The sequence below is a fragment of the Camelina sativa genome, chromosome 9, assembly GCF_000633955.1.
Source record: "Camelina sativa cultivar DH55 chromosome 9, Cs, whole genome shotgun sequence".
Classification (NCBI taxonomy): Eukaryota; Viridiplantae; Streptophyta; class Magnoliopsida; order Brassicales; family Brassicaceae; genus Camelina; species Camelina sativa.
The window spans coordinates 32188761-32208812 of NC_025693.1; the positions used below are offsets into that span (position 1 = coordinate 32188761).

At 37.1% G+C, this 20052-nt stretch overlaps 6 protein-coding genes across 11 annotated transcripts in view; 2 read left to right on the plus strand and 4 right to left on the minus strand.

Annotated features, from left to right (window-relative positions):
- Positions 1-1266, minus strand: part of LOC104713598 (probable dehydrin LEA) — a 4118-nt gene extending 2852 nt beyond the window's left edge. Inside the window, exons 1-2 of the mRNA XM_010430758.2 lie at positions 773-1266; positions 279-553 (exon numbers count right to left, since the gene is read on the minus strand). Coding sequence (XP_010429060.1) covers positions 344-553; positions 773-1159 — 597 coding nt within the window. The 5' untranslated portion in view covers positions 1160-1266 and the 3' untranslated portion in view covers positions 279-343. The remainder of the gene's footprint in view (positions 1-278; positions 554-772) is intronic.
- Positions 1962-4745, minus strand: LOC104713600. 2 transcript variants are annotated; one of them, XM_019229525.1, is made up of 5 exons: positions 4587-4745; positions 3647-4044; positions 3322-3368; positions 2304-3234; positions 1962-2195 (listed from the first exon to the last, which is right to left on the minus strand). In XM_019229525.1, the coding sequence occupies exons 2-4, from the start codon at positions 3939-3941 to the stop codon at positions 2308-2310; spliced, it is 1269 nt and encodes a 422-aa protein (XP_019085070.1). In that variant the 5' UTR covers positions 3942-4044; positions 4587-4745; the 3' UTR covers positions 1962-2195; positions 2304-2307. The 2 variants fall into 2 exon arrangements, with proteins under 2 accessions (XP_019085070.1, XP_010429062.1); XM_010430760.2 differs by lacking the exon at positions 1962-2195 and having other exon boundaries at positions 2207-3234.
- Positions 5573-8120, minus strand: LOC104713601 (chaperone protein dnaJ 10-like). Of its 5 annotated transcripts, none has more exons than XM_010430765.1 (10): positions 7990-8120; positions 7596-7693; positions 7442-7501; positions 7211-7293; positions 6960-7125; positions 6733-6862; positions 6466-6624; positions 6173-6351; positions 5960-6058; positions 5573-5811 (listed from the first exon to the last, which is right to left on the minus strand). In XM_010430765.1, exons 2-10 carry the CDS (start codon positions 7680-7682, stop codon positions 5719-5721), a joined length of 1056 nt encoding a protein of 351 aa, XP_010429067.1. In that variant the 5' UTR covers positions 7683-7693; positions 7990-8120; the 3' UTR covers positions 5573-5718. The 5 variants fall into 5 exon arrangements, with proteins under 5 accessions (XP_010429067.1, XP_010429069.1, XP_010429066.1 ...); XM_010430767.1 differs by having other exon boundaries at positions 5978-6058; positions 7948-8120; XM_010430764.1 differs by having other exon boundaries at positions 7948-8120.
- On the plus strand, positions 13307-16912 carry LOC104713602 (phosphatidylinositol/phosphatidylcholine transfer protein SFH8-like). Its single transcript, XM_010430768.2, has 11 exons — positions 13307-13655; positions 13915-14330; positions 14428-14694; positions 14782-14859; positions 14963-15064; positions 15144-15193; positions 15286-15385; positions 15487-15585; positions 15672-15785; positions 15878-16010; positions 16170-16912. Exons 1-11 carry the CDS (start codon positions 13622-13624, stop codon positions 16709-16711), a joined length of 1935 nt encoding a protein of 644 aa, XP_010429070.1. The 5' UTR covers positions 13307-13621; the 3' UTR covers positions 16712-16912.
- On the plus strand, positions 17554-18866 carry LOC104713606. The gene is made up of 5 exons (XM_010430772.1): positions 17554-17953; positions 18058-18122; positions 18198-18258; positions 18423-18569; positions 18658-18866. The coding sequence occupies exons 1-5, from the start codon at positions 17686-17688 to the stop codon at positions 18735-18737; spliced, it is 621 nt and encodes a 206-aa protein (XP_010429074.1). The 5' UTR covers positions 17554-17685; the 3' UTR covers positions 18738-18866.
- On the minus strand, positions 18769-20046 carry LOC104713604 (phosphatidylinositol/phosphatidylcholine transfer protein SFH3-like). Its single transcript, XM_010430771.2, has 4 exons — positions 19951-20046; positions 19394-19743; positions 19229-19300; positions 18769-19129 (listed from the first exon to the last, which is right to left on the minus strand). The coding sequence occupies exons 2-4, from the start codon at positions 19676-19678 to the stop codon at positions 19115-19117; spliced, it is 372 nt and encodes a 123-aa protein (XP_010429073.1). The 5' UTR covers positions 19679-19743; positions 19951-20046; the 3' UTR covers positions 18769-19114.

The following is a 20052-nucleotide window of genomic DNA, read 5'->3' on the forward strand; positions in this document are numbered from 1 at the left end:
TGGAACTGTTTCGTTTGTTCATGCTTAGAATCGTTTGCGTTTTTATTCACTTTCGCTTCTTGTCATGCATTCTTGTTTCTTGTTCTGTGACTCATTTCCATTTCGCATTTTGATCATTCTAGGACTCTTAGATAAAAACACTCTTTGAATTGGCTTAACTTGTGATTCCTTGATTGCATCTTGATTGCTAGCAACATCCCATTTGGATTGACACCTTAAATACTACAACACTTAAGGTTAATTGAACCTGCTAGGAGACACAAAAATCTTAGTATCAACTGACCAGTGACCATGGGCCTTTTTATTCATGAAATGATGAAAATTAAGTTCATCGGATAGGTGTTCATGGGTTGTTGTGGTTGTGGTGGCCGGGAAGTTTGTCCTTGATCTTCTCAAGAATGCCCTTCTTCTCGTGGTGTTCCGTGGTCGTGGTAGTGGTGGTGGTCGTGGCGGTGGCGGGTGTTTGTTCATCCTTGTGCTTACCGCTACTAAATTTCTCTTTGATTTTCTCCTTTATGCTCTTCTTCCTCCTCCCTCCTTGCCCGTCGTCCTCCTATTCCAACATCATGTATATAAACTCGTTAACTATTTATACATGAAAAAGAAACCGTGTTTAAGAAAAGGCTTTTGTTCACTTTCTAATGTTTGAAAACCCTTAACGTACATACTTGGTCTTTTGGTACTATGTTTTTGTGTTTCAAAAACAATTATGACATATTTGGAAAGCAAAACTAAAAACCGATGAGAATACAAATATGAATGAGAATCTCACCGAGCTAGAGCTAGATGAACTTCCAGACCGACGAAGATGCTCTTCAAGCGAACCATGGTGTTGCTGCCCTGTGGTGGTTGAGCCATGGTGTTGCTGTCTTGTGGTGGTTGCTCCGGTACCTGCGGCTACTCCTATCGCGGTGGCAGCGGCTGCTGGAGCAACTGCCGAATGTGTTCCCGTAGAGACCGGATGTGTTCCGGTGACGGTGCTAGTAGGGTGCCCTGCAATGTCACTGGTGGTACTATCCTTATACTGTTGTTGTTGGGCGGAGGTAGCAACGCCGGTCAGGTGCATGGGGTTACCGAACTCATCAGTGAGCTGGACCGGGTTACCATGTTCGTCGGTTAGATGGATTGGGTTTCCTCTTTCGTCCCTCAAATCAGCCATTGTCAACAAATTAACAAGTTCCTTTTTGAAGTGATTGTGTACTGCAAGATTCTCTCAAGTACTACTGCTTAGAAAACACAACTATACGTTTGCGGTAGAACATAAGTGCGTCTATATATTATATATAGAATGTTAATCTGCATGTGGTTATGCGACGTGGCGTATTTAATGTGAAATGTTTTGACACGCACGGTTAGAAGAGGAGTCCTACGTGTCCTGTGTGCGCTTTGATACGAATACGTCACGAACCCGACATAATAACGTTTTCTCTTTTTGATAAATTCGATAGAACAACGTTATCTTCTTCTTCTGCATACGTCCAGTACGTGTTTTCTATGTTATAAGGACAGATATGTATTGGATTTGATCACGGGCTTGGTACCGCTAAAGAAGGTCGTCGGTGGAGTTTGAATATTCAACACCAAACGTTACGAGCTAGCTGATTGGCGATTCCAAATTTCCGGCTTACATGTTATTAATACATGGGTGGAAGCATATACTAAACTAACAAACCTTGATCTCAATGCAATCATACGCATTTATTTTTGTATTTTATTAGCTTTGGTTACAAACTTACAAATTTAATTCCAGGACGTGCTTTTTTATCTTCTTTTTTACTAACTACTGAAACTAAAACTTTTGTATAGAAACAAAAAAAAAACTAAAAGTCTACATTATAAGAAATTTTCTTGCAACTAAAATATTTCTTGTAGTCTGTAGACTGTAGTAGTATAGTATTCGGTTACCTATTAACGAATAGCATTGTTTCTTTTAAATCGTATAATACATAGCATTGATCCAATTAACCCACAGTCAAATAATGTTTTACTTATCCTATAATAATTATTATATTTACATGTGTAAAAATTTGGGAATGCACCAAACAAAAGAAAAGATAGAAAGGGAGAAGAAAGATTTTGTTGAGACTTGGGGGAAGAGATAAATTCTATGACGTGCACACAAACAAGTGTACCGTTTGATAAAGTATCCGTAACGTTGATAACCCTAGCTTACGAAGAGAAACAGCACCTAGAATCTGCAACAAGATTCAACAATCAATCAATGTTTTTTTTACTTGTGTGACTCGTTGGTTTGAGCCATAACCTTCAGGTGCATAAGGTGATGCTTGTAGGGAGATGCTTACAGTTTCAAAGTTTGCTAGATTTGGTCCAGAAGAAGCCTTTCTTTCTGAGAGATTGATTCTCTTTTGGGGATTTAACACTGTTACTTCTGGACCCGAAAGAGAAGTGTCTTGCAAGGAAAGGCTTTGGGGAATAGTTTCTTAAGCTCGAACTCGATACTAGCTTTGGGGCTTTACCTTTGTATCCTGCCACCACCGCCTTGTGGTTGTGATCAAACATGACAAAGTCATCGCTGTCCACAACGCGGTTCCTTAGTCTCTTGTTTTGTCTAGCTTTCATATCCAAATCCGCCTTCAACGCTTTTTCCGACAACTTGAATGTTTTCTTCTCCCCCAGAGTGCAAATGGGACAATGAGGGTCGAATTTGTCAACTTCAGGTGTCATCTGCTCTAAACACTCTGAATGATAGACGTGCCCACAAGCTAGAATTGCAGCTACAGAGAGCTCATTAGTGGCAAAGATCTTCTGGCTACTCAACAAAGATTTTTCAGACAAGGATCTCAAGCAAGCACCACAGTTTTGCTGATCACTGGACTTTCTGTTTCCTTGATGGTCTATCTTGTCACGACGAAGCCCAAAGAACTCGTTATCGTAAGAGCAAGACTCTCTGCGAGAATGTGCCATCATTTCGGAAAAGGCTTGCATGGACCAACCATCAGACTGAGATTCATTCCCCAGCCTCTCTTCAGTTGCTGAGCTTCTTCTACTCGGTGAGGTAAATCCAAGGATTTGACCATCAGAGACTTGTTTTGATAGATGAGGGCGCGGTGACAGCTTTAACGTCGATGAACTTGCAGGTGGCATTGGCAAGTGGCTCTGGGATGACAATGGTGACGTTGAAAAGGATGATGCTTGAGAAGCCAATGAAAGAGACCGTTTTGCAGGAGATGGATAATAAGCAGGGTTGGTTGAATCATTTGTTTTCCGGGTGGTCTACAACAGTAAAATAGAGGTCATGTTAACAGAGTTACATTGCAGATATATAGCTAGCCGTAAAACAAAAAGTGTTTTAGTTTTTACCTGTTCAGAGACAGTGTCAATGGATGCAATTCCTGAAAAAGATTGATCTGCCACAACAATAACGTGACGACGTTTTAACATGGAAAAGTCATAGCTTAACGATAAAAATGGGTGGAGACCAATCAAAGCAAGCCAAGAAGCAAACAAGAGAACTTTTTAGGTCAACAAACACATCAAAATGTCCTTTTCGCTCATTAACAGTTTCTGTAGAAAAGTAATCCTAAATTCCAAGAAGGTGCCTACAATTTCCTCTAAAGTCGTCTAACAGTTTTTGACAAATCAAACACAACAAGCATATGTCTAAAAGGTTGAAACTTTTTTTTACCAGAAGCAGGAGATTTCTGCCATGACAGCGCCTGAAAATTGTCCAAAGGGGAGCCTTGTGATGATGATGATACGAAAGCAGATTCGGATTTGACATCAGACATATCGTTACGACTAATCCCATCAGATAACCAACTGACAGAGGTCTCTTCACCAGCAACTCGTCCTCTATTATCCCACCGGAAGCTCCAGTTAGGAGAATACCTCAAATTGTTTCTTTGCAAATTCTCAACTGCTGATGTAGTATTAGGCAACACCATTTTGTCTCGAGCAGCAACACAACAAGCATTCCCCATAACTACTGAAGCGTATAGTTGAAAAGAAAACTACCAAGCAAAGCACCACCGCACAGAAGACACTCCCGGATAGATGTTTTGGTGCATAAAACCACCTTAAAACCTTCCAAGAAACAAGATTTCAGGAACTCAATCAAAATCAAATATGATTATAAAATCCTTAAAAACCTAAAACTAATCTAGTAAAACCCAAAACATCAGTCCAATCACACAAAAAAACACACCATGGATAAGAGCTTACCATTCATCCACACAGTAACTTAAAACTGGCCATGGCCAAGATAAATAAAGCAAGAGAAGCAGAAGCATCAGATCATCAAATCAAAATACAAGGTTTAAGATAGAATCAAATCGAGCAATTCGTTGCTCACTAACTTGTAAGGTGAGTGAACTTACATATGACTCACTAAGAAAAATTTCTCAGACACCAAAAATAGCAATTGAATCGGGCAAAATATTAACAAACAAGTCACATAAGTAAACAGATCCGTGATTAGGGCCAAGGAACTTGCAAAACAAGTTGAGATTACCCTAAAATAGAAACAAAAACCCTAAAAAGATTAAAAAAAAAAAAAAAAAATCGAGAAGAATAAAAAAAAACAACAACAATTCAGTGTGTGAGACGAAAGGTGACGAACACCAAACCTGCTCTTCGGAAGTCGCCGGAAAAATAAATAAAAACGAAGACACAATTTCACATAGAGAGAGAGAGAGTGTGCTGTGGGAATTTTTTTAGAGTGAGAAACAAACTTAAAAGCACTGCTAGGTTCTGCTTTCTTCTTCTTCTTCTCTCTCTCTCTTGAGAAGGGGAAAGAGACGATTCCAAGTCTACTACTCTGACGTCTTTAATTAACGCCGTCTGATTCCGGTTATGCCCGTATAAACCGGACCAAATTAAAAGATCGAGTATTTACTTTTTTAGTTTAGATTAAATATTTGCTTTTTAGTGAAATTGGAAAAAATTTCATTATAGTTTCATTTGTATAATTTTGTATTTAATTTGGATTAGGAAAAAGGACAAGTTAGATTGGTCTTCGGTTTGATAGAACCAAACTTTTATGGTTTTGACTTATGGTTGTGAGACTGTTAGTTTTAGCGGAACTTAAGTAAGCGACGTAAGACAAACGATGCCACGTCATTTTAACAAGACAGGAAAAAAAACGGAAGAGGGCGTCAACTTTAACGGAGTGACGTCGGTAGAGTTGGACGGTTGGGTTGCCAAATTGAAACATTATAGTTTATGAAGGACTAAAAATAGAAATATAAAAGTCCTCTGTAGTTAGTGTGTATGATATTGATATCTAAAGTTTTCTTACAGTATACGTTTGGAGCTTAGTGAGGGCAACAGCCAACGCGTAAAGATCAAAAGGGAATATAAAGTCCACATAAACACGCCTTATTTTATACTCTCTTTTGTTGTCGGTCAAGCCTAAACAACACTCAGTTCCAAGTTCCAACAACAAACAAAATAATTATAAATGTAGAGTTTTGTAGTATCTTGCAAAAGTTGTTGGGGTTTGATTGATGAGATCACCTAACAAACACCTCTAAGATCTTGTCATAGCTAAGTTCGAATCTGAGTAATGAGAGTTGTGAACAATATGGAAATAATAATAAAGAAGAGACAGGACTAATTTAACGAGTAAAGCAATGTATTAATTCACCTACACAAGCAAAAGTTCAATCTCTACAAAACTGGGGGAAGGCAAAAGAAAGGAGAAATGCAACTTCATCCAAATAAAAAAATTAAGAGGAACATCATATTCAATTAATAGTTTCAAGACTTCGCCTTTGAAGAACCTCCGGTGTCCTGTTTCACGGCGGGTTCGCGACGCAAGCTGCTTCCTCTCGTGTACGGCTTCTTAGCACCCTTTAAAAGAAAAAGAAAAAACATAAGAGCATCAGTCTTAGATATAACTTATAAGAGTAGGTTCTCAAGATTCAATGCAACACAGAATCTTAAATATATATATATATAAACCCAATGATCGTTTTCTACTTTATGTTAAGTTACGAACCCTTTTCTTCTTGCTCACCTGGAAGATCGTTCCAAGTTTCTTCAATCCTATGGCACGAACTCGAAGAACATCCTTGGAAACACTTGGATCTTTAAGCACCTGTGACCAAGAGAGAAACACAAATAAAATAACATGACTAATTAATCGTATCATTACTATATATAATGTAGTAGTATCTTACAAAATGGTACATATAATGTAGTAGTATCTTACAGAATGGCAAACACGAGAAAGAGTGGATTCGATGTCGAGAACATTGATTTGCCAAAGAGATTGAAGCAAAGCATCCATTTTAGCTTCAATGGCTTTCTGAATATGCTCGTCTTTGTGCTCTCCTTGGTGTTCATTCAACCTGTTCACTTCATCCTGCAACTGAAGTAACGATACCGCACCTACATATCCGAAACACAATGTCATCCAAGGAGTAAGTAAGTAACGATTTTGTCCAGTTAGAAAACCAAGAGGTTTTTTTTTTTTTTGCTTTATCTGCTATTTGTTTTTTATACCAGAAGCAGCCATCACTTGAGATTTCATATGGTGGCCTTTGTCACGCACCCATTCCGCTAAGAACGGCACTTTCATAAATCTCTTGTCTTTACCAATTTCTTTAGCAGCTTTCCTTGTGTAAATGTAACCAATTGTATGCATCATTGCCTCTCCGAAACCTTAACCAGTGTCAAAGCAAAATCATTTATACAGATTACACAAAGTTAACACTACCTTTCTTGTTTTTTTAAGAGCTAATAAAATGCAAAAGAATTTGTTTTTATTACCGGCAGAAGAAAGCCGCTTTGCCTCTTCGTTAGCCCATTCGGTAAATTCATCGGTTCGTCCTTCCACAAACGGTTCAAGTTTGTTTTTCAATGTAGCGGTGAGCTTGTCTTCCCTCTCCTTTTGTAGAGCCTGCACACAATTCCCACATAAATAAAAATACATGGAGATAAGTAACTAAACATATTGACGAATTATGTAGAATAGAAGGGTAAAAATAGCAATGTACTTTGATCTTGTCTTGAAGCATTTGCTTTCTGATTTCAGGCTCATATGATTCCAAGTCAGCTTCAATTGATGCCAAATAAGCAAGTGCAAGCTGCCCAATGTATTCTTCAAAGATCTCGCTTCCAAAAAGCATACCAAATACAGCTGCAGGATCAACCATTGCATCCCTAAAATAAAAAAAGAAAGTTATCAAGCTACATTCACAAATAGATGATAAAGTTTGTATATAAGTACAGAGAGGGCAAAACATACTGTTGAACCCCTTCTTTGCCATATTTGTCATAAGCTGCTCGCTTCTCCGGATTGCTTAGAACCTGATAAGCCTCGCCTAAAACCTTTTTCATTCATGAAAGCAACAAAAGACATGAGATTTGTGGGAAAACTTTGTGAAGTTAAGCCAGTATACAAACAGACAAAGAGACCCTGGAAACAAACAGTAACCAATCAGACAAAAAAACACCTAAATAAAATGTCTTGATTCACCTGAAAGTTTTTAGCAGCTTGAGGGTCTCCAGGGTTCTTGTCAGGATGAACTTTCCTCGCCTGAAGAGCAAAAGAACAACATTGAAATTCACATTCAAACAAACTAAAAGCAGAGTTTTTCCAAACACAAAAAATAGAAAGAAAAAGACAGTACTTTTAAGTAGTAAGCCTTTTTAATGTCAGCATCTGAAGCATCAGTTTTGACGTCTAAGATCTCGTAGTACTCATTCTCCTTCACCATACCTTTTTTCTCTAAAACAATATGAAACAAAACACAAGTCAAGACCCAAGTTTTTAAATTTGATCCCAATATCAAATGTTACAGATTTATTTCCCCAGTCTTCCTGTGACCATTCGAAAGGGGACAATTTCCGATTTCCAGATCTTATAGGGAACAAAAAAAAAAAAAACAGAATTGGGGATTCAATTTTTTTGAGTGGCGAGGGATCATATGAATCGAGACATAAGAAAAAAAAAACAGAGGAGAAGAAAAGGCAGAAACGTACTGATCGTGCAGAAATGTAAATGAGAGAGTGGCACAATAATACCTCGATTTTAGTTGGCTAAATTGAGAAAGGTTTGGTCTTTTTATCTGACGAAGAGACGAGTAAGCAAGCAATACAATACAATACAACGATCTGTATCCTTGTGGACAGAGTTGTTTACGGTTTAGGTCTTTTTTTTTGGATATTCGAAACGTGTGACCGTGTACACACTATACACATCTCTCTCGATAAATAATGCACACGTGTCCGAGGATCCTCCGACTGAACCGCGTTCGAGGATTAAATTTTTTTAAGAAAAACAATGAGTCCATGGATAATCGAACCCCGGCCTCTAAAGATTCGAAAAAAGAACAGGATCCAAAACCACTACGCTGTGAGTCAATCATATTGCACCTCGTTAATACAAAAATAAGATGTTTCTTTTTTTTTTTTCGTGTGTGTGGATTAGGATATAAATGTGCGAGAAAGTAGAAACCATCGTTCTGAATAACTGGACCAAAAAATTGGATTGAGATACTTTAGTAATGTTCATGATGACTAAAAAAATTGTGCAAAATTGTTAATATCTCGGTGCTGCCGGCTGATCATATGATTCATATCGCCATTGGGTAGACCCTAGCTTCAGGCAGGTGCGGGTAAACAATTCCAGGAATAAGATTTTTGAGCTCTACGTTGAAAAGGACGCAAACCAGTCTGGAATGATTTCCTCAAACGTTTTCTCTTTGGAAAACCTTCTCCCTACAAGATGTATATGGTTATTTTGCCAGCATTAGACACAAGTGCCGGTGTAAATATCCCAAAAGTTGTTAGGGTCCCTGGTTCAATTTTAGAGATATGGACCTTAATTACATGTAAAATTTTTTTAAAAAAAAATTTGGGCCTTAAAATACACTATTTTTTATGCTAATTTGAAGTGGTCCCAGTGCAAATGCACACCTTGCACTCCCTTATCGCCGCCCCTGGACATAACCAAAGTCACTAAAACCAATTTCATCTTGCTTTCTCTTACACTGTTGGGTCATTTATGAGAAATCGGATGTATATATACTTTTTCTCAGTTGAAAATCTATAAATTAATTTAAGAAAACTTGCATGCCGCTGATGTAGCTCGTAGTGGGATGATTGTGATATATCATAGTTTTATGTGTTTTTAACCATGATATAAGTATTATTTATAGAGTCTTTTTGGTGTTTTAAAAATCTTTTTGAGCCTTTGCAGGTTTATATACGTTTTGAACTGATTTGGAGATATTGGAGCATAAGAACAGCGCAGAGCCGTCGCTAAATTTTTGCGGGCCACAATCAAATTAAAAAAATAGGCTGAATTTTGAGCTACTGGCAGTTCGAACACGTGAAGAGTGAGACTTCACTATCACTCCTAACGCCACTAGACCAAAGAAACATTTGAGAAAATAGGGCCGAATTTTGTATATAATATAAACGGCCGCAAGCTGATGCTTCATTGGCTTGGCCTATTGGCCGGCTCTGGAACAGCGTTGAGGAAATGAACTCGGAGACCAGAATTAGTGTAGGTGTCGAACTAAATGAATAACCCACAAAGAGGTTGTATTGCGCCTCTTGTTGTAGTCAGACCACATCCAAAGAGAAGACATCGTCCACCTGATTGGATATGAACATCATTGTCGCCAGAGGAGGATTATGACTTCGCCATTCCACCATATCCGAATAGGGCATGCGCTTTTTGTTTCAGTCAATAAGTGAAATTTAAACCCTATAACTCAATAAAACATTTTGACTAACCGGAAATAGCATGTGCAACAACAACTTCAGTTGAAGAGAGCCCTTGTAAGATATAATCAAGGGTGTGTGTTTGGTCGCCATAAGCAGTGATGGAGATAGGACCGGAGTAGCTTAGTTTCTTGAACGTCCCTTTTATACTCGGACGGAGCTTCATAACCCAAGAAAATCAGACAGTCCTTCATGTCCCACCACACCACTATTTTGCAAGCAAAAAGAAAAGGATTTAGCAAGACAAACTTTCGATTTTTTGTTTTAAAAACCTTTGATTGTAGAATGTGTTAAGTTATCTTCACGGTAAAGTCATTACTATACCTACGATTTTGAAAACTTTATTTTTTTTATCCTCTCTCCTCTAACCTAATTCTCTCCCACCTCTCTCCTCAAAAAACACAAAGCAGCGGCCGCCAAGGTTTCTCAGCCAACGTCCGGTGGCTTTATATCCCCGGCGTTGTGCCTCCTTTGCTTTTAATTGCTTTTTCTTATCGCCTCTATCCTCGTCTGGCCTTTGATTGTCGTCTTTTGCGGTTTCGGTGGAGTTTCTCCTCTCTTTTAAAGATCCAGATCTGATCCGTTTGATGCTCGGTGGTGTTTAATCGAGGGGTTTCTTCTTACAGGAAGGTGGTCTTGATTCCCTGTCTCGTTATCGATCTCAATCTCACCAAGTTAAGCGTGTTTGGTATATCCCATGTTTGCTTGATGGTGGCTTTAGTTATTGTTTGGTGGTTTAGTTTAGTGGCTGTTTGGGTCTCTGGATCCTTTGTTTAGAGGTCTTTCTAGGGTTTGTATGGCGTAGACATGGTTCCCTCTAAGGTTCTTTGTGGTTTGTTAGGCTTTAATCGTTGGATGTGGCTAAGGTTTTTTGGTTTTGATATCGAAGCTTTGTTCTACCTCTACTTTGAGTCCTCTTGCTGGGTTGTGGTTGTGAGTTTCCCTGGGTTCGTTTCTTGGTGTGAGCCATTTGGATGTTATTTTGTTGCTGAGTCACCTACTAGCCTCTCTTTGAGTTTCCTTGTGAAGTTTTGGAGTTAGGTTTTAGTCGAAGCAGTAGAATAGTTCTCTAGCTCTTCTCTTGCGAGGACGTCACCAGTTTTATGTCTGTAGGTGGCTGAAACTGGATCGACGAGTGTCCGCGTGTAAGAACAGTTGATCTTGCGTGGTTTGTCTCCAGTCGATTTCAAGGTTTTTCTTTGTCCCTAGGGTTTCTTGTTCTCATCCTCTGGCTGGTGAGTTTCTTGGGTAGTTGTATTTGTGTCTTTGGTCGCGTTGGTTTCTTGCTCTCCTCTCCGTCGGTGTGCTTCCGGTTTTGGCGTCGTGTGAGGTCTTCCCGGCCTAATTGGTGCTTCCGACTCATAATGTTCTCGAGAGAAGCTTTGCAGGAGTCTCTTGTGCCTTTGTACAATTATAGTGCTTAGGTTTTCATTCTATCCAAAGCTTTTGTACTTCCATAGGTTTTTGCTTATTGCTTTTTATCAGTTACCCCGATCTTTTGGGGCTTAGCTTCCCTCATTTGGGCTAATGACTCTGGGGACATTCAGTAGTTCTCCAGCTCTTGTAATTTCAACTTGTATCTTTCTTTGGGTTCATTAATAAAAATTCAGATGACAAAAAAAAAAAAGTCATTACTATACATATATGTTTTACCCAAACTTTAGATGCATTGTGTCTTTGTATGGTAACTTAATTTTATTGGATTAAATACATTGGTGTGTTGTTGGAATTATAATAGCAATGATTGAGTAAAAAATTCAACCAGAACGTACTAACCAATCATTACTCAACTGATCATTGTTGGATCGACGAAGTCTAATCCGAAAGTCAATATTTCTTGCTGTTAGATTCAATTAATGAACCTTCTCTATTTTTATTATTATTAGTATTAATTTATTTTTGTGTTAAAATTCAGTTCTATGTTGATGATGATGCTTTCTAGTTTCTAGAAAGAAATATGTATATACATTAATCAAAGTATACGAAAATATAACAACTAGAATTGGGAAGGCCTAACGACCGTTGACCCTTCCTTTAATTGCTCCGTATTTATTTGAAGAAAATAATCTATAATCAATCCTTCGCTACTCGCCACGTGTTGTGTAGGTCCTACGGTACGGGCAGTGATGGAAAATTTACTTTTGCCCCCCTTTACTTTGTGAAAGTTTCACATTTCATTCCCAACTTATTCTAATTGTCAAAGCTAAACAATCCATGCCTCGTATCAAAAGAAGCTGTATGAAAAATATTAAAATCATACCAGTAAACAAATGTATATCTTTCATATTAATAATATCTTCCAACAATATGTTATTGCATTCTAATTTATTTTAGCTTTACACTCTAAAGATGAAACCTCTTCGAATAAAAATAAGAAAAGTTTATAACTTAAACTTACTAATTATATTGCATTACCAACACACATTGTTTGTATCAATCCATATTTAACATATTGATATTCTAGTCGAAGTGGACTACAAACTTTTCCAAAATAATATTTGCACCAATGTTGAAAGAAGAAAAATCTAATTTTTATATAATGATCCAAATTAAGTGGGGTCATAGTGTAAAGAATATTTCATTCTCCACCTTCTCTTTTGTCGTCTCTCTTTAATTTTTCCAACATAAAAGAAAAGCAATTAATTAGTACTTGTCGTTTTGTTGGAGGAATTCTCAGTTGGTCCTTTTTACCGTTAAACTTTTTTTACCTGTGGCCATTAATGACCGTAGGATCTTCCTCGGTTGATGATGACTAGAGCAATTACCTCTGCATTTTAAATTTTTTCTTCTCCATTTAATTATTTTTTTAATATTAATCCAAATACACCCCAACATTATGCTACTTTTGCATATTTAATCTAAAATTACTTTTGGTGACAGATTTTACTTGCTCGGGTTTTCCAGGTATTTGATTTGGTTTTGGGTATTATTTGGGTTAGTTTTTGAGTATTTCCGATAAAAATGTCTAGGATCCAATCAACTATTTTAATATTTTCGCTCGATTCTATACGAGATTAACTCGGTTTTAGGTACTCAATTTTGAAAATATTAAAAAATTCGATTTGGTTTTGACTTTTGACAAACATAATTAAAAACATTTAGAATATTTTAAGTATTATAGTTATTTTGATTTAAAATAGTTGATATTTTCGGGTATATATTTTAATGTTGGATAACTGAATTATATCAAATCTATGTATAATGAAATGGTATTGTAGATATTCCAGTTTGGTTTGGGTTCAGATTCTTCAATTCGATTTTTTTTGGATTATGAATATTTTGTTAATGCTTAAACTTTAATCTCAATTTTTTTTTTGCAAATGCAATATATCACATTATTAAATCAACATTTCATACAAAATTTAAAAATTTAAACTCAGTTCGATGGATATTATTTGGAAATATCCATCCAAGATTTAATTTAGTTTCAAAAAAAATTAAAATCATGGCACAAAAGACCACCGTCAGTTTTGGGGTTTGATTGGAAGACAAAAAGTGTAGGGCTCACAAATAAAAAGGAATGTAACAGTTGGGGTATCATTAGAGGGGATTAAAATTAAATACAAACTTCTTCTTCTATATACCAAAACAATAGTAGTATAATAATACGAGGCATTTTAGGTAAGAAGAAGAAGCTGAGAAAAGTACCATAGTGTTCGGTCCGAATTCAACTCCACTTTTCTCTCTCTCTCAATTTGTTTCTTTTTTTTTTTTTTCCTCTCTCTCCTTCAATTTGCGATTTTTCTGGGTTTCTTGTAATTGTGAGAAATAGATAGATTCTCAGGGAAAAAAGGGTTTTTTTTTTTTTTTTTTTTTTCTTTTTCTTTTGCTGGTGCATTTGATTCGTGGATCAGCCATCCTTCTCGAAAGATTTTGGGGGAAAGATCAAAAGAATCACTCGAATCTTTTTTTTTAGTCGAAGAGCATGTCAGGTCCACTTGATCGATTTGCCAGACCATGTAAGAGATCTGATCTTTGTTTTTTTAAAATTCTTTCTCTATTAATTTTGTGTGTTCTGGGTTAGTTTTTTTTCTAGGGTTTACTTTAGCATGAATGAACTTTGATGTCTTTATATAATAATGAGAATGAAAAAAATTGTGTATTTTTCGTTTGTTTAGTTTAGGTTCTTGAGCTTAAAATTAACATAATTGCTTTAGATTCAATAGTTACAGTAGATGATCTTATGGGGTCTCACTCAAATCTCAAATCCAAAAACAGCTTTCACTACAGGTTTTGAAGGATTCTTGAGCAGTGATGAGAAAAAAGAAAGAAAGTCAGATTTTGAGAATTCTGAGGATGAGAGGAGAACTAGGATTGGTTCTTTGAAAAAGAAAGCCATCAATGCATCTACCAAGTTCAAGCATTCTCTTAAGAAGAAGAGCGGAAGAAGAAAGAGTGATGGTCGAGTGAGTTCTGTCTCCATTGAGGATGTGAGAGATGTCGAGGAGCTTCAAGCTGTTGATGCGTTCCGACAAGCGTTGTTAATGGACGAGTTGCTTCCGGATAGACACGACGACTATCACATGATGTTGAGGTTCTTGAAAGCTAGAAAATTCGATGTTGAGAAAGCAAAGCAGATGTGGGCTGATATGATTCAGTGGAGGAAAGAGTTTGGTACTGACACTATTCTTCAGGTTTGTTGTTAAAGCTTTTTGAACACTAAGATATTGTTTCTTACTGTTGAGACCCTTGTTTTTGTTTTTTTAAACGTTTTGTTTGTCTCTATTATAGGATTTTGATTTCGAAGAGATTAATGAAGTTTTGAGACATTACCCACACGGTTATCACGGTGTTGACAAAGAAGGCAGACCTATTTACATTGAAAGACTAGGGAAAGTTGATCCTAACAGACTCATGCAAGTTACAAGCATGGATCGTTATGTAAGATATCATGTAAAGGAGTTTGAGAGGTGCTTTATGATCAAGTTTCCTTCATGTACTATTGCTGCTAAGAGGCATATTGATTCAAGTACAACTATTCTAGATGTTCAGGGAGTGGTAAGTACTATTTTCTATGATTCTTCTATTCCAGGGTGTTGTGGAATGAGTTCTTCTCATGTACTTGTATATAATTTTTGTATTCAGGGATTGAAAAACTTTACCAAGTCTGCTCGAGAGCTTATCACACGGTTGCAGAAGATCGATGGGGACAACTATCCTGAGGTATTAGTTAGTTGGAGCTTCTACTTATACTAGTTGATCTCCTCTGTGTGTCTGGGACATCAGGTATCAAATGCTAATCTTGGCTTTGTGCTATTTCGTGCAGACTCTACACCAAATGTTTATTATCAATGCAGGGCCTGGATTTAGGCTTCTCTGGAACACTGTGAAGAGCTTTCTAGACCCAAAAACATCTGCTAAAATTCATGTATGAGATATTTAAGTTCTCTGGTTATATCTCTTTGAAAAAAAAATTTATTTATATGGACTATTCTATTGTTGTGTAGGTCCTTGGATACAAGTATCTACCCAAATTGCTTGAAGTCATTGATGTCAAGTATGTGATCCTTTTTTTCCTGTTTGGTCTGTTATACCAAAAGCTGCATTGTTCGTTTGCTTATGTATAAATTGGTCTGCACATTTTTACAGTGAGTTGCCTGAGTTCTTGGGAGGTGCATGTACTTGCGCAGATCAAGGTGGTTGCATGCTTTCTGATAAGGGACCTTGGAAAAACCCTGAAATTGTTAAGGTCATTTAATAGACTCATCTCTTTTTCTTAGGATTTTTGTATAAATACTCATACCAAGTAGTTGGAATTTGAGACATGTGGTTATCTTCACATTATTTCAGATGGTTCTTCATGGGGGAGCACATCGAGCGAGGCAGGTGGTGAAAGTTTTGAACAGCGAGGGGAAAGTCATTGCTTACGCAAAACCGTCATATCCATGGGTATGTAGTTATTAAATCCCATAACTAGTCAATGACTTGTAACTTACCATATTGTGCCTAAACCTCTGGCTGTGTCATAAACACAGATAAAGGGAAGTGACACTTCAACTGCAGAGTCAGGATCTGACGCTGAAGATATCGGGTCTCCTAAGGCTATTAAGAGTTTCTCTCATCTCCGCTTGACACCTGTTCGTGAAGAGGTAAACTTGTGTTTTTCCATCGTCTAGTTACATTTCAGATTCTGAACTGTGCAGAGATGTTTATCGGCTTTGCTCTCTTGAGACTTTTGCAGGCAAAGATAGCTGGTGAAACAAGCTTGGCTGGTGGTAGTTTTCCGGGGTATGATGAGTATGTACCAATGGTTGACAAAGCTGTCGATGCAACCTGGAAGGTGAAACCCGCTGTCCAAAGAGTGGCCTCAAAAGGTTAGTTACTTTATGCACAAGTAGGCTCCGATTTTTATTAGGGTTTGATATAATATTGGGTTTCAATTTCTTTTCTTATTAGGGTTATAAAAACAAAACTTTTTTTTTTTTCGTTTTCGTTGTGTGACGATCCTAATTCTATCAATCTGTTTCCTTCAGGGGCTTTAATGTCTCCCACCGTTCCAAACGATCCTGAAGGCATTCGAGCTAGAGGTATAGTCATGTTCACGGCAATCTTGATGGCGGTTTTCACTTTCTTCCGCACAGTATCTTACCGTGTGACCAAGACTCTTCCAGCGACTACTACTACTACTTCACCACCAGGAACCCAAGTAAACGCAATAGAACTTGGTAGTACTAATGGTGAAAGAGTACAAGAGGAGTCTCGTCCTCCTTCTCCTGTACCAGACCTCACGGAAACTGATCTCCTGAACTCTGTGACTAAGAAACTGACGGAGCTTGAAGGTAAAATCGGAACTCTCCAATCAAAGCCGAATGAGATGCCATACGAGAAAGAAGAACTGTTGAACGCAGCAGTGTGCAGAGTAGACGCACTAGAAGCAGAGCTCATAGCTACTAAAAAGGCGCTTTACGAAGCTTTGATGAGACAAGAAGAGTTACTTGCTTACATTGATCGCCAAGAAGAAGCTCAATTCCAAAAGATGAAGAAGAAGAAGAAGAAACATCTCTTTTGCTTTTAATTAAGCACCATGCAGCATCACAATCTCTCTCTTCTTCTTCAGACCACGTTCTTAATTTGATGTTCTTCTTTAAGGTTAAAAAAAAAACAAAGAAACTCTTCTATCTGATTCTGATGTTAAAAGCTGTTAATACAGAGAGCTCTGTTTCCTTCTGTGATTATGAGCCACGCATTATAATTATGAATGTTTTATCTATTTTAATAGTCCTTTACTCCTTAAAACGTTAAAATCTGTAACCGTAAACTTGTTAATCAAAATCATATAAAGTATCGAACTTATTAATCAGGATTTTTATTTTTTATCCAGAATCTAGATACATGATATTGTGACCACATATCCCATATAGTGATTATCTCTTAACGCTTCTCTAAAGCTGCTGCTTCTTTTTTTTTGTTGTTCTAAGGATCAATCAATTTCACAATACTTTTTGTATGANCGCCAAGAAGAAGCTCAATTCCAAAAGATGAAGAAGAAGAAGAAGAAACATCTCTTTTGCTTTTAATTAAGCACCATGCAGGAATATCACAATCTCTCTCTTCTTCTTCACACCACGTTCTTAATTTGATGTTCTTCTTTAAGGTTAAAAAACAAAACAAATAAACTCTTCTATCTGATTCTGATGTTAAAAAGCTGCTAATACGAGAGCTCTGTTTCCTTCTGTGATTATGAGCCACGCATTATAATTATGAATGTTTTATCTATTTTTATAGTCCTTACTCCTTAAAAGAGTTAAAATCTGTAACCGTAGACTTGTTAATCAAAATCATATAAAGTATCGAACTTATTAATCAGGATTTTTTATTTTTTTTTATCCAGAATCCAGATACATGATATTGTGACCACATATCCATATAGTGTGATAATCTCTTAACGCTTCTCTTAAAGCTGCTTCTTTTTTCTTTTTGTTCTTTACTTGATATTTTTGTTGTTCTAAGGATCAATCAATTTCACAATACTTTTTGTATGAAGAAAAAATGGAGATAACAATATCCCAATTGTGCTCTCGAGTTAAGTTTACATCATCACTGTTCTGTTTAAATGGAAACAGTAAGAAGAGGAATCTAACTGGAGCTGTTTCAGTGAATTGCTTGAAAGAGATCAAGCAGATCAGTAATGTTAGTTTCACTGCAAAGAAACCGAGAAGCCACACGCTGGTGGTGAGAACAACACGCGCTTCCTCGGATGAGAATCCATCCCCAACTCCTGTTGCAGGAGGAGAACGGTGGCTTCTCCAACCAGTAGGTCAGAAGCTTCTTTTGTTTCTTTAGTGTTATTAGTATAACTGAGCTTTCTCTTAAATCTTTTTCTTTGAGTCTTTAAAGTCGTTTGTTCTGAAAACTTAATAGGGGATGGAGACACAAGACACATTGGTTTCAAAGTAGCAATGCCTGCTCCTTTTGAGATCTCCTCTGTAAGAAAATAACAAACAGACCCATTAGCTATATCTTTTTTTCAAGAGCTGATCATTATAATGGGTTTTGAGCAGGGCCAAGTTACCATTGGTCGTCTACCGGAAAAAGCTGACGTTGTGATTCCTGTGGCAACCGGTACTTCTCTGTTCTTGTTTGTAAACAAAGTGATATACAGATTTGATATGAATCAGCTTTGGTTTCAGTTTAGGACTAAGTTTGGTTTTAAGATATTGTTTATTGCTTGGTTTTGGATGGGTCCATTCTGTTAACTAAACACTCCTAGTATTATTCAAACGCAGTGTCAGGAGTGCATGCGACAATCAATACAAATGAAGACAACCTTCTTGTGACAGATATGAACAGCACCAACGGTACATTCATAGAAGACAAACGTCTGATTCCTGGTGTTGCTGCTCCTGCTTTTCCCGGAACCCGAATCACCTTTGGTAACAATCAACCAATCTTTTCTTATACATTTTTTCATCTCTATGTGATGGATCCCATCAATGAGATTAACTCTTTCTGTGTTTGTAGGTGACACAAATCTTGCGATTTTCCGTGTTTTCAAACTCCAAGATAGTGAAGTATCCACCGAGAAACCAACCTCAGAGTAAACACAAAACCTGAAAATTGCTTCTTGTTTGGTTTGCAATTCCTAAGTTGGTTTACAACATTGTTGATTTGTGGGTATATATAATATGAACAATAACTTTATATATAATAATTGTGTACTTTTTTTATAACATAGATATTTTTGTTTTTTAGTAGTTACAATTAGGTGTGAAAGAATGATGAGTGGTAAAAACATAAGCTTTCAGATTTTTCCAAGAGACAAAACAACAAAACATTTACAGAAAGCATATCTCCACATTTTTTTTTATCATCTTTATATACTCTTCACGGATATATTTATATTTGTATATATATATAATAAATATGGATTTATATATTTCCAGGTTTCTTCAAAAGTCTTGAGGCATCATCAAGTCTTTCAGAATCCAAAGAACTGAAAACAAAACCAAAGAAAAGTATAAATATAAGTAATCTCAAATTTGAATAGTCTTTGACGAAGAGTATGTTTTAAATGTGTAGTTTGTTTTGTTACCTTCTTCTTCTTTTTCTTCTTCTCGATATAAGCCATTATCTCATGCTGCGTAGCCATGGCTTCGTCCAGTGTCTGATATATTTAACCAAATGATCTCTTAAGTTATTTATGTTAAAAGAATTTTGAGGTATGATAAAGCTAGTTATGGAGGCTCTTGAACCGTACCTTTTTGGTCTGAGCCAACTGAACCTCAAGCTCGTCGACGCGGCTGAGAGCGGCGGTGAGGATCTGTTCTTTCTCAGGCGAGAAAGACGCAGGCTGGTTGTCCAAAGACCTGCATTTCTCCTCCAGCTCAGCCATTCTCTTCACCATCGACATATACTCTTGGCTTGACATCATTGTAGTCTCTGTTTTCTCCCCGTTACCGCCGTAAATGGCTGCCTCAGTGAGCTTCCTTGGCATGTTCTTCGTTAGCCTCACCACTGTCATTAACCCCATCATCAGAGACATCACCCCGCCGAACAAATATCCTTCTCCTCCCCTCCTCTGCGATGGCTTCACGGCAGAGTATATATCTTCGAAAGCGAAAACAGATATAGGTAAGTAGTGGTATGTTTGGTTGAAGAGTGTAGCGGAAACACATATCAAAAACGTGAAAATATGGTGAATGTTTGGCATAGTAAGAAATTACAGAATCATGTTTTCAAAACATGAAAACACGAATAAATGGTATACCAAAACAAATGTTTTTAATTTAGAATCAATGTTTCTGTGTAGTGTACCTTCAGGTTCAGGAAAGTTTGACTTGTGGAGATTTGCAGGCCAAGTAGTAGCATTCACAGCTTTCTCAACAATTGGTATTAATTTCGCGTTCTCTACATCCA

Coding starts and splice junctions, on each gene's coding strand:
- LOC104713600 (XM_019229525.1), bottom strand. CDS start 3,941: ATGGGGAATGCTTGTTGTGTTGCTGCTCGAGACAAAATGGTGTTGCCT. Junction 3,369..3,646: donor GCAGAAATCTCCTGCTTCTG/GTAAAAAAAAGT, acceptor TTGTTGTGGCAG/ATCAATCTTTTTCAGGAATT. Junction 3,235..3,321: donor TTGACACTGTCTCTGAACAG/GTAAAAACTAAA, acceptor TTACTGTTGTAG/ACCACCCGGAAAACAAATGA.
- LOC104713601 (XM_010430765.1), bottom strand. CDS start 7,682: ATGGTGAAGGAGAATGAGTACTACGAGATCTTAGACGTCAAAACTGAT. Junction 7,126..7,210: donor GGCAAAGAAGGGGTTCAACA/GTATGTTTTGCC, acceptor TTTTTATTTTAG/GGATGCAATGGTTGATCCTG. Junction 6,625..6,732: donor AAAGCGGCTTTCTTCTGCCG/GTAATAAAAACA, acceptor ACACTGGTTAAG/GTTTCGGAGAGGCAATGATG.
- LOC104713602 (XM_010430768.2), top strand. CDS start 13,622: ATGTCAGGTCCACTTGATCGATTTGCCAGACCAT. Junction 14,860..14,962: donor ATGGGGACAACTATCCTGAG/GTATTAGTTAGT, acceptor TATTTCGTGCAG/ACTCTACACCAAATGTTTAT. Junction 15,786..15,877: donor TGACACCTGTTCGTGAAGAG/GTAAACTTGTGT, acceptor AGACTTTTGCAG/GCAAAGATAGCTGGTGAAAC.
- LOC104713606 (XM_010430772.1), top strand. CDS start 17,686: ATGGAGATAACAATATCCCAATTGTGCTCTCGAGTTAAGTTTACATCA. Junction 17,954..18,057: donor GTGGCTTCTCCAACCAGTAG/GTCAGAAGCTTC, acceptor AAAACTTAATAG/GGGATGGAGACACAAGACAC. Junction 18,570..18,657: donor CGGAACCCGAATCACCTTTG/GTAACAATCAAC, acceptor CTGTGTTTGTAG/GTGACACAAATCTTGCGATT.
- LOC104713604 (XM_010430771.2), bottom strand. CDS start 19,678: ATGTCTCTGATGATGGGGTTAATGACAGTGGTGAGGCTAACGAAGAAC. Junction 19,301..19,393: donor AGTTGGCTCAGACCAAAAAG/GTACGGTTCAAG, acceptor TAAATATATCAG/ACACTGGACGAAGCCATGGC.